Source organism: Nerophis ophidion, linkage group LG21 (assembly GCF_033978795.1).
Source record: "Nerophis ophidion isolate RoL-2023_Sa linkage group LG21, RoL_Noph_v1.0, whole genome shotgun sequence".
Taxonomy (NCBI): domain Eukaryota; kingdom Metazoa; phylum Chordata; class Actinopteri; order Syngnathiformes; family Syngnathidae; genus Nerophis; species Nerophis ophidion.
Window position 1 is genome coordinate 37,639,772 of NC_084631.1, and position 17,088 is coordinate 37,656,859.

General features: G+C 40.0%; 1 protein-coding gene across 4 annotated transcripts in view; it reads left to right on the forward strand.

Annotated features, from left to right (window-relative positions):
- Positions 1-2,387: 2,387 nt before the first annotated feature.
- The window catches only part of LOC133540068 (triple functional domain protein-like), a 212,868-nt gene continuing 198,167 nt past the window's right edge, over positions 2,388-17,088 (forward strand). For 2 of the 4 annotated variants that reach the window (XM_061882551.1, XM_061882554.1), the window contains exon 1: positions 2,390-2,828. In XM_061882551.1, the coding sequence (XP_061738535.1) occupies positions 2,750-2,828 (79 nt within the window). In that variant the 5' untranslated portion in view covers positions 2,390-2,749. Of the gene's footprint in view, positions 2,829-17,088 lie in introns of all 4 variants that reach the window. The other 2 variants (XM_061882552.1, XM_061882553.1) reach the window with 2 other exon arrangements.

Genomic DNA, 17,088 nt, shown 5'->3' on the forward strand with positions numbered 1-17,088 from the left:
AATCAATGTCATTTTGAATTATTGACCTATTCAAGGCTTCAATTACATCACATTAAATATCCCACTTTGAGATATTTTTTGGGGAAAATGTTGCATAGTTTGTGTTTTGCCATACAAAAAACTGAGCTGTTTTTTTTTTTAAAGAAGGGCCAAAAACAAAGAAACAAACAAAAAACATAAACAACAATAAAACTTGAAATTGACGGATAGATCTAAGTTGATCTTGAGATTATTATTTTTTAACACTTCAATGAGTAGGACACTATTGGATCCCCAATTATTTTAGTGTGATTTGTTTTTAAGAGTCAAAGCTCAAAAAATAATAATAAATCAAAATCCAAAATTAAGGCTCCAATTATTATATAATCTCAAATATTCCACCTAAAAAAGTTATTGGGTGAAAATATTTCATATTTTGTGTTTTTTTCCTTTTTTTCCCCCTAATGTTGATCTAGAGATTTAAAACTTGAATAATAATGAAAATAGTAATACTGAATAATGACACATTTTTAATATTTTTTTTTTTACCAAAACCCTTTGGGGTCCCCGGTATCAAGCCTGAGTGGAGGCCTAAATGTGTGTGTGTGTGTGTGTGTGTGTGTGTATATATATATATATATATATATGTATGTATATATATATATGTATATATATGTATATATGTATATATATGTATATATATATATATATATATATATATATATATATATATATATATATATATATATAGTGCATTGGTGGCTTCACGGTGGAAGAGGGGTTAGTGCGTCTGCCTCACAATACGAGGGTCCTGCAGTCCTGGGTTCAATCCCGGGCTCAGGATCTTTCTGTGTGGAGTTTGCATGTCCTCCCCGTGAATGCGTGGGTTCCCTCCGGGTACTCCAGCTGCCTCCCACCTCCAAAGACATGCACCTGGGGATAGGTTGATTGGCAACACTAAATGGTCCCTAGTGTGTGAATGTGAGTGTGTCTATCTGTGTTGGCCCTGCGATGAGGTGGCGACTTGTCCAGGGTGTACCGTGCCTTCCGCCCGATTGTAGCTGAGATAGGCACCAGCGCCCCCCGCGACCCCAAAAGGGAATAAGCGGTAGAAAATGGATGGATGGATGTTCATATTTAATGTTTACTTTGTACAAACAGAGCGCAGTCTACTGAAGTTAAGTTCCATGTGTGTTAAACATAACTGGACAATAAAGCTGATTATGATTCACTTTATTATTTTTGGCGACAAAAACCTGAAACAGCAATCTGAAAAATAATTCAAAGTGCAAGAAAAACAAAGTGCAACAATAAAATCACTTAAATATATATAAAAAGGAACAAATTCAGTTGTACAAAAACCAACATAATTCAATTAAATTTCAAGCAAATACTTAAATAATATTAATGAACAGAGTTACCAGAAACATAACGGTTTATAAACAAATATAAAGTTACTACTAATTATAACTATGCAAATGTTCATAACGATGTGCAAATTTTTTTGGGGGAAAAAAATCAAAATAAACTACTTTAATTCACACATTTGACCATCACATCACAGTTTTGTTCCTCTGTTCTTCACCACCCACTCCTGCAAAGTCATTTATGACATCATTGTAAGAAATCTGATGGCCGACTAGCTTAATAATACTAATCACTGCAAGTCCACTCAGTCTTTCTTGAGCCATGGAAGATCTCAAGTAGTTTTTGATTAAATTGAGCTTGGAGAAGCTCCGCTCTGCAGATGCAAGTCACAGGAAGAGTGCAGGCTATCCGCAAAGCTACCCAAAGATTTGGGTACAACTCAAAAAATTAAAAATAAGAATTTTTTGTTAATTTCTTTTTGGGTGGGGGGGCTTCACGGTGGAAAGGGGGTTACTGCGTCTGCCTCACAATACAAAGGTCCTGCAGTCCATCCATCCATCTTCTTCCGCTTATCCGAGGTCAGGTCGCGGGGGCAACAGCCTAAGCAGGGAAACCCAGACTTCCTTCTCCCCATCCACTTCGTCTAGCTCTTCCCGAGGGACCCCGAGCCGTTCCCAACCCAGCCGGGAGACATAGTCTTCCCCGTGGCCTCCTACCGGTTGGACGTGCCCTAAACACCTCCCTAGGGAGGCGTTCGGGTGGCATCCTGACCGGATGCCCGAACCACCTCATCTGGCTCCTGCAGTCCTGGGTTCAATTGCAGGCTCGGGATCTTTCTGTGTGGAGTTTGCATGTTCTCCCTGTGAATTTGTGGGTTCCCTCCGGGTACTCCGGCTTCCTCCCACTTCCAAAGACATGCACCTGGGGATAGGTTGATTGGCAACACTAAATTGATGTGAGTGTGAATGTTGTCTGTCTATCTGTGTTGGCCCTGCGATGAGGTGGCGACTTGTCCAGGGTGTACGCCGTCTTCCGCCCCCGCTTGCTTTGATTTTTCAGTGTGTGGCCCTTAGTGGAAAAAGTTTGGACACCCTGCTGTATATCATTGACATTTGAATGTCACTGTCGTTCCCGGATGAGCCAGCACCAGCGGCCCCTCCCGCCCCTTCTTCCCCACCGCAGAGCGACTCTCCGCCTCGGCTTCACTCCGGAGGAGAACCCGCTGCCCGCCGGAGCGCTTCATGCGTGTTTCTACGCCAAGATGGAGGCTCTCAGATGGCAAGATGAGCGTCCACCATACTAGTGTGCCCCATCCGCGTGTCTTTAATGACGACAGCAGCGGGGATTTAGTGGCATCTTCACGGCCCCTTTTTGACAGGACCTGCACGGCTCCTGTGCAGCCATGAGCACCGGGAGCACCGGGGAAGGAGCGGAGGAGACGACGAAGGACGGCGGCGACACAGCGGCGTTTTTCAAGACAGGTGAGGTCAAGCCAGCAATGCTGACGTTATTTATCCGCCTTGGGTTGAGAAGGGGCGACTTTACCTAATTGATGGTTTCTAATGAACACTTAAGCATTGTTTAAATTGCTGACGTTTTAAGCTTGTTTATGGCTGCTCTGTAGCTAGGCGACGTTAGCCGCAATGCTAATGGTCGCCGCTGAGTTGACAAAGCCCGTGTGTTTATAAGCAAAAAAAGAGCTCGCTGGGAAGCTTGTAGCAAACTTAAGAAAATGTTAACTGTGTCAATACAACCGTGCGAGCTGTGTAAAGTGTAAATAAACAAAGCTGTGGTAGCCCGGGTGTGCACGCTTGAAGCTAAGCTAAGCTAAGCTAAGTGTGCTACATACATTTTGAATTTGAACAGAGACTATTATTAGTAGATAGCACAGTTCAGTTTATATTCCCTACAATTGACCACTAAATGTAAGACCCGAATAAGTTTTTCAACTTGTTTAAGTCGGGTTCCACCTTAATCAATTCATGGTACGAACCCCGTTTCCATATGAGTTGGGAAATTGTGTTAAATGTAAATATAAAACGGAATACAATGATTAGCAAATAATGTTCAACCCATATTCAATTGAATATGCTACAAAGACAACATATTTGATGTTAAAATTGATAAACATTTTTGTTTTTGCAAATAATCATTAACTTTAGAAATGGATGCCAGCAACACGTGACAAAGAAGTTGGGAAAGGTGGCAATAAATACTGATAAAGTTGAGGAATGCTCATCAAACACTTATTTGGAACATCCCACAGGTGTGCAGGCTAATTGGGAACAGGTGGGTGCCATGATTGAGTATAAAAACAGCTTCCATGAAATGCTAAGTCATTCACAAACAAGGATGGGGTGAGGTCACCAATTTGTAAGCAAACTGTCCAACAGTTTTAGAAGAACATTTCTCAACGAGCTATTGCGAGGAATTTAGGGGTTTTACCATCTACGGTCTGTGAAATCATCAAAAGGTTCAGAGAATCTGGAGAAATCACTGCACGTAAGCGATGATATTACGGACCTTGGATCCCTCAGGCGGTACTGCATCAAAAACCGACATCAGTGTGCAAAGGATATCACCACATGGGCTCAGGAACACTTCATAAAACCACTGTCAGTAACTACAGTTGGTCGCTACATCTTTAAGTGCAAGTTAAAACTCTACTATGCAAATCGAAAGCCATTTATCAACAACACCCAGGAACGCTGTCAGCTTGGGCCCGAGCTCATCTAAGATGGACTGATGCAAAGTGGAAAAGTGTTCTGTGGTCTGACGAGTCCACATTTCAAATTATAATTGGAAACTGTGGACGTGGTGTCTTCCGGAACAAAGAGGAAAATAACCATCCGGATTGTTATAGGCGCAAAGTTCAAAAGCCAGCATCTGTGATGGTATGGGGGTGTATTAGTGCCCAAGGCATGGGTAACTAACACATCTGTGAAGGCACCGTTAATGCTGAATGGTCTATAGAGGTTTTGGAGCAACATATGTTGTCATCCAAGCAACGTTATCATGGACGCCCCTGCTTATTTCAGCAAAAAAATGCCAAGCCACGTGTTACAACAGCGTGGCTTCGTAGTAAAAGAGTGCGGGTACTTTCCTGGCCCGCCTGCAGTCCAGACATGTCGCCCATCGAAAATGTGTGGCACATTATGAAGCGTAAAATACGACAAGACCCCGGACTGTTGAATAACTTAAGCTGTACATCAAGCAAGAATGGTAAAGAATTCCACTTTCAAAGCATCAACAATTAGTTTCCTCAGTTCCCAAATGTTTATTGAGTGTTGTTAAAAGAAAATGTGATGTAACACAGTGGTGAACATGCCCTTTCCCAACTACTTTGGCATGTGTTGCAGCCATGAAATCCTAAGTTAATTATTATTTGCAAAAAAAAAAATAAAGTTTATGAATTTGAACATCAAATATCTTGTCTTTGTGGTGCATTCAACTGAATATGGGTTGAAAATGATTTGCAAATCATTGTATGCCGTTTATATTTACATCTAACACAATTTCCCAACTCATATGGAAACAGGGTTTGTACTTCATCCGTGTAATAATACATTGGTTGTAACGATTCGTTTTAATAACTATTCGATTCTGAATTTGTGGATGCCGACATGATTAACGGACAAAATTAGTTTTAGAACAATAGGATCAGAAACGATTCACTCAGTTGTAATCGATTCAGTAACTTTTTAGCAGAATGATTTACGTGGACCCCGACTTAAACAAGTTGAAAAACTTTTTCGGGTGTTTCCATTTAGTGGTCAATTGTACGGAATATGTACTGCACTGTGCAATCTACTAATAAAAGTTTAAATCAATCAATCAAAAACAAAGCAAGCAGTGTGACAGCGAAATAATTACTCGACATTGCAGGTGAACTTTTATATATTCCTGTAGTTTCTCGAAAGATAATTATGTATGAATGAGTTACGGATGCAAACAACAATTTAATGGCCATCCAATCACATATTTCCTGAATAAAGTTCAACCGAAAATTAAAATTGGATTAACAAGAGTAACTTTTCTGCTCTCATTTACAAAAATCTAAATATTTTCAATAAAAGTACAGTAAATATTGTAAAATGTTTACCCGCTACTTCTGCCTTTGTTTTTCAACATTAAGGATGTATTACAATATTAATATTTAAAAAAAAGCGCAAGCAAAATATATTCAGGTTGAATTAACAATAGATGTACTTGCAACTTTTACTGTTGTTTTTTTCACATGCAAATAATACAAAATGAATTCATAGAAAAAAATCAGGTGCAACCAATTCCTTCAGGTTGAATAAGCATTCGTTTTTCCCGCTGCTATTGTTTTCTTGATAGGCATCTACAATGGCAGAGAAACATATAATATAATATATCAGTATATTCATGTACTGTACATATATTATGTATGTATGTTATATTTTATATTGCTATATTTAGTCTATTTTATACCTGCATTATCGTTTCCATCCTTACACTTTCCATCATTGGTAACTCAGCTACTGTGTGGAATAATTTCCCTTGTGGATCATTAAAGTTTGTCTAAGTCTAAAAGCCACAACAACATAAAGCCGTAACACAACACTTAAAAACCAAAACATAGACAAAAACAGAAGTGACAGCAGGATAAATTATAGAAGTGTGACCCTCTTTTCAGTCATAAATAACTATTTTTTTTTTTCCATAATGCTAATGTGCTATGTACAGGAAGTCGGTCCGTCAGCGTAACTTGTGCTGCTGTTGTGTTGTGGCTTTATGTTATTGTGTTGTGGAGTTTGTATTTGTAGAGGCTTTTGCAATCGTGCTATAGTTGAATGTTGTTGTGATAGGTCGGAATCCTCAGGCACACCACAATTCGATTGCGATTCAGGAGCTAAGATTCCACTAAAAATTGATTATTGATGCATCTTTAATTCATGTTTATTGATGCAGTTTTACATTTTCTTTTCACTAAATAAGCATTCATTACTTGTGACTATTCAAACAGTGTATTTGTAATAAGAAACAGTTGCTTTAATTACAATTGCATTTATTAACGGAAATTCGGGTAAAACTGGAACATAAGTGCCCTAAAACAAAGGAGCCAAATTTTAGAACTGTCTGCATTACTTTTTTTTAATCGATTATTGACGTTTACTAATCGATTTTACAATCGCCCATGTCCGAATTGCGATGCATCTAAAATCTGTTATTTCGCCCACCCCAGTTGTGATTGATGATGTTGTCTTGAGGCGTTTGCATTTGTTGTGACACCGTAGATGTCCTCCATTCTGTTTTTCCCCACCGATGGCGATGCAACACAGACCTACTCAAATAAAGTTAAACGCCCTTAACCTTAAAAGTGTTAAACTTCACATAAAGTCTGCCAGTTTTAAATACAATGTTTTTGTTTTCACTAAAATCCATAAAATAAATCTGTTTCCTTTTTAAAACAATGTTGGAGTGATACCTATCTGCAAGCTTGCCGATCACAGGTCAATGTAGTGGAATCTAAGGATTATAAATCGATGTGGATTAATTGTTCTACTCCTAATTGGATGCATTAATAAATGATGCGAGTCAGCAACTGTAACAACAATAAGTGTGTCAGGCCTGCAGCGATAGAAATCAACAACAACAAAGGGTCATAAAAGGTCATTCCCAGGAGGCCTTGTTTATTTTACACATGCGTTGGTTTTGGAAGCAAGTTTTTGTTCTGCCCCACCCTATTCCCCTCACATTATATAGCAACTTGACGTCATCGTATTTGTCCTCCCCAGTCCTGTCAGGGTGGTGTATGTCCAGAAAATACCTACCAGTGTAATGCATTATGTACAGTGGAGCCTAATCATACATCACCATTCCTTATTTATAGTTTCTTTTGATTTGTGGGAAGAAAACACATTCTTGCTGCCACAAAACTCAAGTTAGTAATTATTTTTGTGCACAGAAGTACCTAAACTTACAAGTATACTTTGTTCCACGACCAGGCTCATGATTACAAAACCTCCTATTTAAATCAGCCTAGGGCTGGGCGATATGTCGATATACTCGACATATTGCGGGTTTGTCTCTGTGCGACATAGAAGATAACTATATGGTGATATTGGAGTATACGTTCTCACGCAGTTGCTTTTTAGCGGCGGGCATTACACTACAGGCTCTTCTCACTCTTTCTTGTCTCTCCTTTTCACAGAGACATAAAACAAGCGCACCTTTTTACATACGTCACGTGTGCAACGTCAAACGCTCCCGCGGAGCAGACAGGTAGCGACATGGTATCGTTAACTGTGATGCTAACGAGTGGTAATACGAGAGAGAGAGAAGGTGCGAATCTGGTAACAAATGAAGGAAGAATTAATTCCCAATAAAAACAGCAGGGGGTCCATTGTCTGGCGGTGGTTTGGCTTCAAGCGGAAAGATGTTGAACAGACAACCGTAATATGTCAAGTATGCGGCAAAAGCGTTGCTACAAAAAGTAGCAGCACTGCTCAATATGCATCATTTGAAAAGTCACTCGCTACAGAATGAAGAGAATTTCATAACGCCCGTAGTAACCTACCATATAGTGAAGGACAAATACTATTTGATTTCCTATTATGCAGCTCATTTTTATTTAAAATGTCGCTGACAATCTTGCACTTTTTGTTTTGGAAATGACATGAATGTTTGTGCCATTGCTTAATAACTTTAATAAATAGACTTTTGGTCAATTGACTTAGTTGTGATTTCCCTCTCTACATGAAAGTTAAAAAAGTAGCATATATGAATGCAGTATGAATAATATTTTAATGTAGACACATAGAATCATCACACTGCTGTGATTATATGCATCAAGTGTTCATTCAAGGCCAAGGCATAATATCGTAATATATTTCGTATATCGCGATATGGCCTGAAAATATTGAGATATTAAAAAAAAGGCCATATCGCCCAGCCCTATGTTGTGGTGAATGTGTGCTTAGTATGGGCAGCTCTTGCAGTAATATGCCAAGTCACTGCAGGCCTTCTCCTGCACATGCTGTCACGTCTGCTGTCTGTGGCATGAAAAAAACAGCTATTTCTTCGTTTGTGTTTTATTCTACTAGTGGAACACAGTCTTGGTACCAGCAAGCCCCGCAATCCTGACATTAAAAGCAATCTCCGGTTGCTTAATTGGTCTCTTGCGTGATTAGAAACCACACCAGCATCCTGATTGTCTGATGGCTTCCTCCTTTTAGGGGAGCACACATCCTGAAACTCACACATTTATTTGCTGCTGCACAGCTGCTGCCATTCTACGTGTCTTGTTAATTTGTCCTCTAGTCACACTTTGTCACGCCTAGTTATTGTGGTTAGCGCTCATCCACCTGCCACTATTTTGGCTCAAGAGGTTAAATAGTAGGGCTGCGAATCTTTGGGTGTCCCACGATTCGATTCAATATCGATTCTTGGGGTCGCGATTCGATTCAAAATCGATTTTTTTTTTCAATTCAACACGATCCTTGATTCAGAAACGATTTTTTTCCCCGATTTACAAGGATTCTCTATTCATTCAATACATAGGATTTCAGCAAGATCCACCCCAGTTTGCTGATATGCAAGCAGAGTAGTACATTTTTGTAAAAAGCTTTTATAATTGTAAAGGAAAATGTTTGATCAACTGATTGCAATAATGTAAATTTGTTTTAACTATTAAACGGACCAAAAATATGACTTATTTTTTCTTTGTGAAAATATTGGACACAGTGTGTTGTCAAGCTTATGAGATGCGATGCTAGTGTAAGCCACAGGGACACTATTTTTATTTTTTTTAATTGTTATAAATGTCTAATGATAATGTCAATGAGGGATTTTTAATCACTGCTATGCTGAAATTATAAGTAATATTGATACTGTTGATGATATTCATTTTTGTTTCACTACTTTTGGCTTGTTCCGTGTCGTGTTTGTGTCTCCTCTCAATTGCTCTGTTAATTGCAGTTCTGAGTGTTGCTGGGTCAGGTTTGGTTTTGGAATTGGATTGCATTGTTATGGTATCGCTGTATATTTTGTTGGATTGATTAAAAAACATAAATAAAAAAATTCGATTTTCTTAAAAAATGAGAATTGATTCTGAATCGCACAACGTGAGAATCGCGATTCAAATTCGAATCAATTTTTTCCCCACACTCCTATTAAATAGGTCTAGGCTTGACGACATATTGACCTACAAATTATTGCTGATAAGCAATATTATTGCCATAATTTTCATGGGACCAAATTAACCACTGATTTAATGATAATACATAATCATATTATAAGCATGTATATCCTTTCAAATGCAAAAAGACTTGTATTTCACATCAATTTCTAGTTAAATAAAACAAACAAATAATACAATATACTTTGTCTGTTAGCAAAATTTTACACTTGAATAAAAAATGACAACAAAATAAAACAGGAAAAGTTACCTCGACAGTACGGTAGTTTTTTTTGTTGTTGATATTTTTGAAATAGCCTGTAGTCTGACCAATGTAGTCAGTGAATGATGCTTGGTGCTTGTCCCCACCAAAACTGGTATTACCACACCACTTTAGCACAGCTGTAACTTCCTGGCACTCAACCTACAGTTAAGTTATTCTCAGGTTTCTATGTTTACATTCTCACGCTTTGCGCTATTTTGTTGCACGTTAAGCATTTTTTATATATTTCCTATTTTTTCACCTTCATTTTAAAAGATTAAGTGTTGAATGTGATTTTACAATTGTGTCCACAATGCTTGTGTTGACATTTCCTTTCCTTTCTGCCTTTATATCTGAGGGGATGATAATCAAAGGAAGATGCCATTTGGGGAAAAAAAAAAACAGCATTTAATATATTTTTCTCCTGGTCTTATTTTTTCCATAAGTCATAAAAAATATCAATTATTGATATGACCGATGTAAAAGTTTTATGTCGTGATACAGTGTTCAGCCATATTGCCCAACCATGGTCTGAATGTCTACAACTTGCGGACCAAAAATGACTTTGGTGGTGTTTGTTTTTATAAAACAGTAATTTGACAATGGGTTTAGACAGTGTGCTATGACTGCCGTCAAGCGTCCACTTGTAAGTTAGGGTTTGTGCAGTACGATATATCATAGTGTGACATAAAAACGTCTATCGTACAATATCATTTTCTATTTATATCGTAATTTAAACATCTGGGCTGCAACTTTATGTCACCGGAAAGAACTTGACTGTGCTGATACATCTATGCGTGTGAGGCTTATATGTCAACACAATGGAAGCCAAACCAATAAAACCCCAAAAGTAATTGCTGCCATAAAGAGGAAAGAGGAACTCCTTTGTTTGGATCTGATTTTGATGTAAGAACTCAGACAGGAAGAAACAATAAACGGCAAAACACATCACACTAGGAACATGTCTATTATGTACTATCACTTTAAGACACGAGATGAAGAACAGTACAGAGACTGTTTTAAAACGTAAGAAAGTACTAACGCTACCTCAAAATTGTGATATACTGAAAAGACAAACACACCAAATGAAACTTAAGGAGTTGTTGTCCAAAGGCACAGTCTACGACAAGGATTTCCAGATGCCATCTTTGAATTAATTCGTGTAGACATAACCCTGGTACACACTGTCGAATACAAGGGCAGGGACTACAGTACTATTCAAATAAAAGGGGAAAAGATAAGATACTAGCCATTCCTTTTGTGTGTACGTACATGTTTTTAAGTAAAAATATTGTATTATAAGGATATAACATTACACATATTGGGATCTATATTTTTTTCCATATTGCCAGCACTAGAGCATCAGCTATTGGTTGTTTTAGTGATCGATCGATTTGACTGAAGTGAGTAATTGGCATTTATACATGCTATTGAAAAAATATAAAAATATACAACAAAAAATAAGGCTAATGCCAAAAGCTGTCTTAGAGTACAATTTTTACTGTGTAAATATGGGGTTTAGCATATGAACTATGCGGAGGTTCCGAATTTGAACACAGTCATTGAATGAGTTGGTTTTTAAGATGAAAAGTTATTGTTGAAGTGCTAAAAAATCTGAATTTTTGAGAATCAGCATCAGAATAGTGGTTATTGCCATTGTTTGAGAACGGAAACATAAAATACATATAACACATAATAGAATAACATGAGCTGTAGCTGAGCTATCAGATCTTGTTATTCTTAATGTGTCTGATGGCCCAGGGGAAAAAACTGTTCAGGTGGCGGGAGGTGTGGGTCTGGATCAGGGGCGCTCACACTTTTTCTGCAGGCGAGCTACTTTTCAATTGACCAAGTCGAGGAGATCTACCTCATTCCTATTTATAATTTATATTTATTTATTTATGAAAGAGACATTTTTGTTAACAAGTTAATGGTGTTTAATGATAATACAAGCATGTTTAACATACATAGATTCCTTTCTTTCATGAAGACAAGAATATAAGTTGGTGTATTTGATTTTGATGACTTGCATTGATTGGAATTAGACAGTGGTGCTGATAACGTCCGCATTTTCAAATGGAGGAAAAAAAAGTCCTCCTTTCTGTCCAATACCACATGAAAGTGGTTGGATTTGGCATCTCATTTGTCCAACTTGCATACTCGTTTTTAAACACTTTGTTATGAGAGTAGCATATGTGTGTGGCCCTTTAATGTCTGGCAGCAGGTGAGTGACATCAGTGAGTGTGCGGGCAAACAAGTGAGAAAGCGGTCGCTGAGGGCGGGGGAGAAATACATTGGCATCAAACTCCGTAGCTTGCTAGCTTGTGCACGCTAGCTTTCTGAGACTCTTATTTTGTTAGCACAGGCAGGATGAAACAGGTCTTTTATGGTGAAGACAGGAACTGTGCAGTCGGTCTTTAGAGTTTTGACAGTAGGTACGGAGTCTCTAGAAATAAAATGTGTTTCTCTGCGTCCGCCCTGTTAGTGATTTTTTTCTTAAATATGAGCTCGCAGCAGCCAGCGTCATCTCACAAGATCCTCGGGTGCCGAGAATGTCAAACAACTGACGAAAGTGAAGTCTTGGTATGATTAATGATTGCTCATTTTTATGTATATTTGTTAATACCTGGCTTGAGATCGACTGACACACCCTCCGAGATCGACCAGTCGATCGCGATCGACGTAATGGACACCCCTGGTCTGGATGGACCGTAGTCTCCTGCCTGAGGGGAGAGGGGAGAATAGTTTGTGTCCAGGGTGAGAAGAGTCAGCTGTGATCTGACCCACACACTTCTTGGTCCTGGAGGGATGGGAGCCTGCAGCCAATCACCTTCTCAGCAGCACGTACCATGCGTTGCTGTCCATGGTTGTCCCGGACTGTGGCGCCGGGGAACCACACGGTGATGGAGGTGGTGAGGATGGACTCGATGATGGTCGGGTAGAACTGCACAAGTGTCTCTGTTGGCACCTTAAGTTTCCTCAGCTGCCACAGGAAGTACATCCTCTGCTGGACCTTCTTAATGAAGCTCCCACTTGTGGTCATGGGTGATGGTGGTGCCCAAGAAACGGAAGGAGTCCACGATAGAGACGGGTGTGGGAGAGTCAATCAGGGTGAGGGGGGACGGTGGGGCTGTGACTTTCCTGAAGTCCATAATCATCTCCACTGTCTTCTGGGCGTTCAGCTCCAGGTTGTTGAGGTTACACCAGGACGCCAGCCGGTCCACTTCTCTCCTGTAGGCGGACACATCGCCATCCGAGATGAGCCCGATGAGGGTGGTGTCGTCTGCAAACTTGAGCAGCTTTACGGACTGGTGACTGGAGGTGCAGCAGTTTGTATACAGGGAGAAGAGCCAAGGGGAAAGTACACAGCCCTAAAGAATACCAGTGTTCATGGTTCGACCGTCCAAGACAATTTTCTCCAGCCACACGTGCTGTCTTCGGTCTGTCAGGAAGTCATTGATCCAACTGCAGAGGAAGTCGGGCACGCTAAACTGGTAGAGCTTGTCTTGTAGCAGTCCGGGGAGGATGATGTTGAAGGCAGAGCTGAAGTCCACAAACAGGATCCTGGCGTAGGTTCCTGGGGAGTCCAGATGCTCCAGGAGGAAATGCAGGGTTCTGTTCACTGCATCATCCACAGACCTGTTTGCTCTGTAGGCGAACTGCAGTGGGTCCAGGAGGGGGGCGGGGATGTCCTTGAGGTGGGGCAGGACCAAGCTCAGACTCATGGTGTTAGCTGACAAAATAGACTTTGACCTAGTTTTTGGTTGTTAGCTCTGCACATACGGAGGAGGTGACATGCTGCATCATCGATGTAGGGTTTTTGTGAAATGCCAGCTTTTTGACAGTGCAAACATATTTTCAGTTCGAAAATGATGGTAAAACTTTTGAAGTTGTTTTCTCTGGGTCTTTGCTCTCTTTCAACCTAGGTCCCCCCCATTGTTTTTCTTTTAGCCATCTCTCCCCATTAACACTCCACTGTTCCCGACCCACCCACAGGCCACGGCACAGACAGCAACACTCAAGTGTGCTCTATATCTGTTAATGGAGCGGAAATGATGTCCACATATTTCAAGTTCTAGCTCCTCCGTGCAGTCTGGATCTTATACATTTTTATTAAAACGAAACATCAAAGCATAAAATAAAAATCAAAACTTTTTTTTTTTTTTACCATTAAATCCATTTGTTGCAGGACTTGGTCGGTGAAATCCTGTTTTTTTTTGTTTGTTTAAAGTAGGGATATAACAGTAAACTTCTAAACGATTCTAATAGGGGTGTAACAGTACACAAAAATTTCGGTTCGGTATGTACCTCGGTTCAGAGGTCACGGTTCGGTTCATTTTCGGTACAGTAAGAAAACATCCATCCATCCATCCAGCTTCTTCCGCTTATCCGAGGTCGGGTCGCGGGGGCAACAGCCTAAGCAGGGAAACCCAGACTTCCCTCTCCCCAGCCACTTCGTCTAGCTCTTCCCAGGGAATCCCGAGGCGTTCTCAGGCCAGCCGGTAGACATAGTCTTCCCAACGTGTCCTGGGTTTTCCCCGTGGCCTCCTACCCGGTTGGACGTGCCCTAAACACCTCCTTAGGGAGGCGTTCGGGTGGCATCCTGACCAGATGCCCGAACCACCTCATCTGGCTCCTCTCGATGTGAAGGAGCAGTGGCTTTACTTTGAGTTCCTCCCGGATGGCAGAGCTTCTCACCCTATCTCTAAGGGAGAGACCCGCCACCCGGCGGAGGAAACTCATTTCAGCCGCTTGTACCCGTGATCTTATCCTTTCGGTCATGACCCAAAGCTCATGACCATAGGTGAGGATGGGAACGTAGATCGACCGGTAAATTGAGAGCTTTGCCTTCCGGCTCAGCTCCTTCTTCACCACAACAGATCGGTACAACGTCCGCATTACTGAAGACGCCGCACCGATCCGCCTGTCGATCTCACGATCCACTCTTCCCTCACTTGTGAACAAGACTCTTAGGTACTTGAACTCCTCCACTTGGGGCAGGGTCTCCTCCCCAACCCGGAGATGGCATTCCACCCTTTTCCGGGCGAGAACCATGGACTCGGACTTGGAGGTGCTGATTCTCATTCACAGTAAGAAAACAACAAAATATAATTTTTGGGGTTATTTATTTATCAAATTTGCAAAATCTTCCACCAGAAATATTTTTCTTAGTGGAATATTTGATGTGAAGTAATCGGTCAATAATTTATAATAACATTGATTTTGATTGAATATTATGTTTTGAGCAATGACAGTTTGAAAGAAAAAAAACAGCTTTGTTTTATTAGTCAACGTTGTAACTTTTTCCAAATAACATTTAGCTTTTAATCTTTTTTATTTCACTTTTGTTAATGTTTTTGTTTATTTTAATAGTAATTTTAGAATGTGCCATGGGCCTTTAAAACATTAGCTGTGGGCCGCAAATGGCCTCCGGGCACAGTTTTGACACCCCTGCTATAGATAATAAAAAAATAAAATCTGATAGATCTATGGGTAAAAAGCAGAGCGTGGCGACGCATGCGCGTTTATCATAACTCTCTCGCTCTCTCTGTCTCTGCCCCTCCCTCACCAATGCTGCTGCTTGCACAAATTGTCCTTTTTTTAACCCTGAACGTACATTGAAAATACACGCAACCCTAACTAAAAATGCCGGACATTTGAGGCATTTAAGAAACTCCATCCGGACAGCTCCGCAAAAGAGGACATGTCCGGTGAAAAAAAGGAGGTGTGGTCAGTCTATCGTCGCCCGGTCGCTGCAAGCATGCTGTGTGTTGTGCCTCGGTGTGTAATGTTTACACAACGTGCGGTACGCTACTTAATATGTTCGTGTGGAAACTCGTTCGGTTGGAGGGTCTTCCAGCTCTGGCTTTTACATGTTGTCCTAGCCCAGTCGCTGCTAGCATGTGTAATCGTTCGGTACACCTCCGAACCGAAACCCCCCTACCGAAACGGTTCAATACAAATACACGTACCGTTACACCCCTAAATTGTAATGATAACCACAGTGAAATGTCCCACGATTAGTCTTAACTTTTAAATTCAAACTATGGAAAAAACATGATTGATGACCACACCTTGATAAACTCATGAAGCGCCTACCACTGGCTTGCTAGCTTGCGTAAATGCTAACATGAACACAAAATATTAACAATTTTCCCCATTAAGAAAGGACATAACCCAATCTAAACTTGTATAAACAACTTACTGTTTGAACTAGAAATCGACCGATTATTGCCGCCGATATTTATCGGCCTCTTTTTTTTTTTTTTGTGGTATCGGCCTTTTTTTTTAACATCTGCAGATACAATATATACACATATTATACCAGTATTTACACAATAATTAGTCAAACTAGTAAATTAGTAACCAATGCTCGAGCAATATCAGCATGTTAAGAAAAGTTGCCTTTATTTTAAATCTATAAATTGCTATAAAATTGAGTAGATGGCAAGTTATTGTGCTGTTTTAACAATTTTCAAAGGATATTTTCCATATTTTAAAATGCAAATGTTGATGCATCTCTGAGCCGCAGCATTAGACAGTTGGAACCAGTCTGAAAAACTAAGACTTGACATTTCACATAAAGGCTGTGCTTTCTTAGCAGAAAGTGATCGATCTGTATTCCACAGTATCGAGTCGACACAGAGAGGAAGTGAACTCAAGTTAGCTGGGAGTGAAGCAAAGTGAACACCCGATTTGCATTTAATAAAAAAACATTCTAAAACGTGTACAAATTAATACTGTAAAACATATTTAAACGCCTACATAAACATAATATGGCTCTTATGAAGCCAGAACATGTGTTTCTTCTGCCAGGAATGTATATTGTCTATTTTATTTATTTAAAAGATACTTTGTTGTAAGATTTCCGTGTGTTTAAGTACTTATTGAGCCCATTCAACAATACCAATAACTGGTAATAACTGATCATTTAGGTGAGCAGATTCATATTATTGGGTTCATGTGTGCGTGTGTGGTTGTTTCATTTAAAGGGGAACATTATCAGCAGACCTATGTAAGCGTCAATATATACCTTGATGGTGCAGAAAAAAGACCATCTATTTTTTTAACCGATTTCCGAACTCTAAATGGGTGAATTTTGGCGAATTAAACGCCTTTCTGTTTATCGGGCTGGAGGCGATGACGTCAGAATGTGACGTCGCCGAGGTAACACACCCACCATTTTCATTTTCAACACATCACAAACACCGGGTCTCAGCTGTGTTATTTTCCGTTTTTTTGACTATTTTTTGGAACCTTAGAGACATCATGCCTCGACGGTGTGTTGTCAGAGGTTGTAACAACACTAACAGGGAGGGATTCAAGTTGCACCACT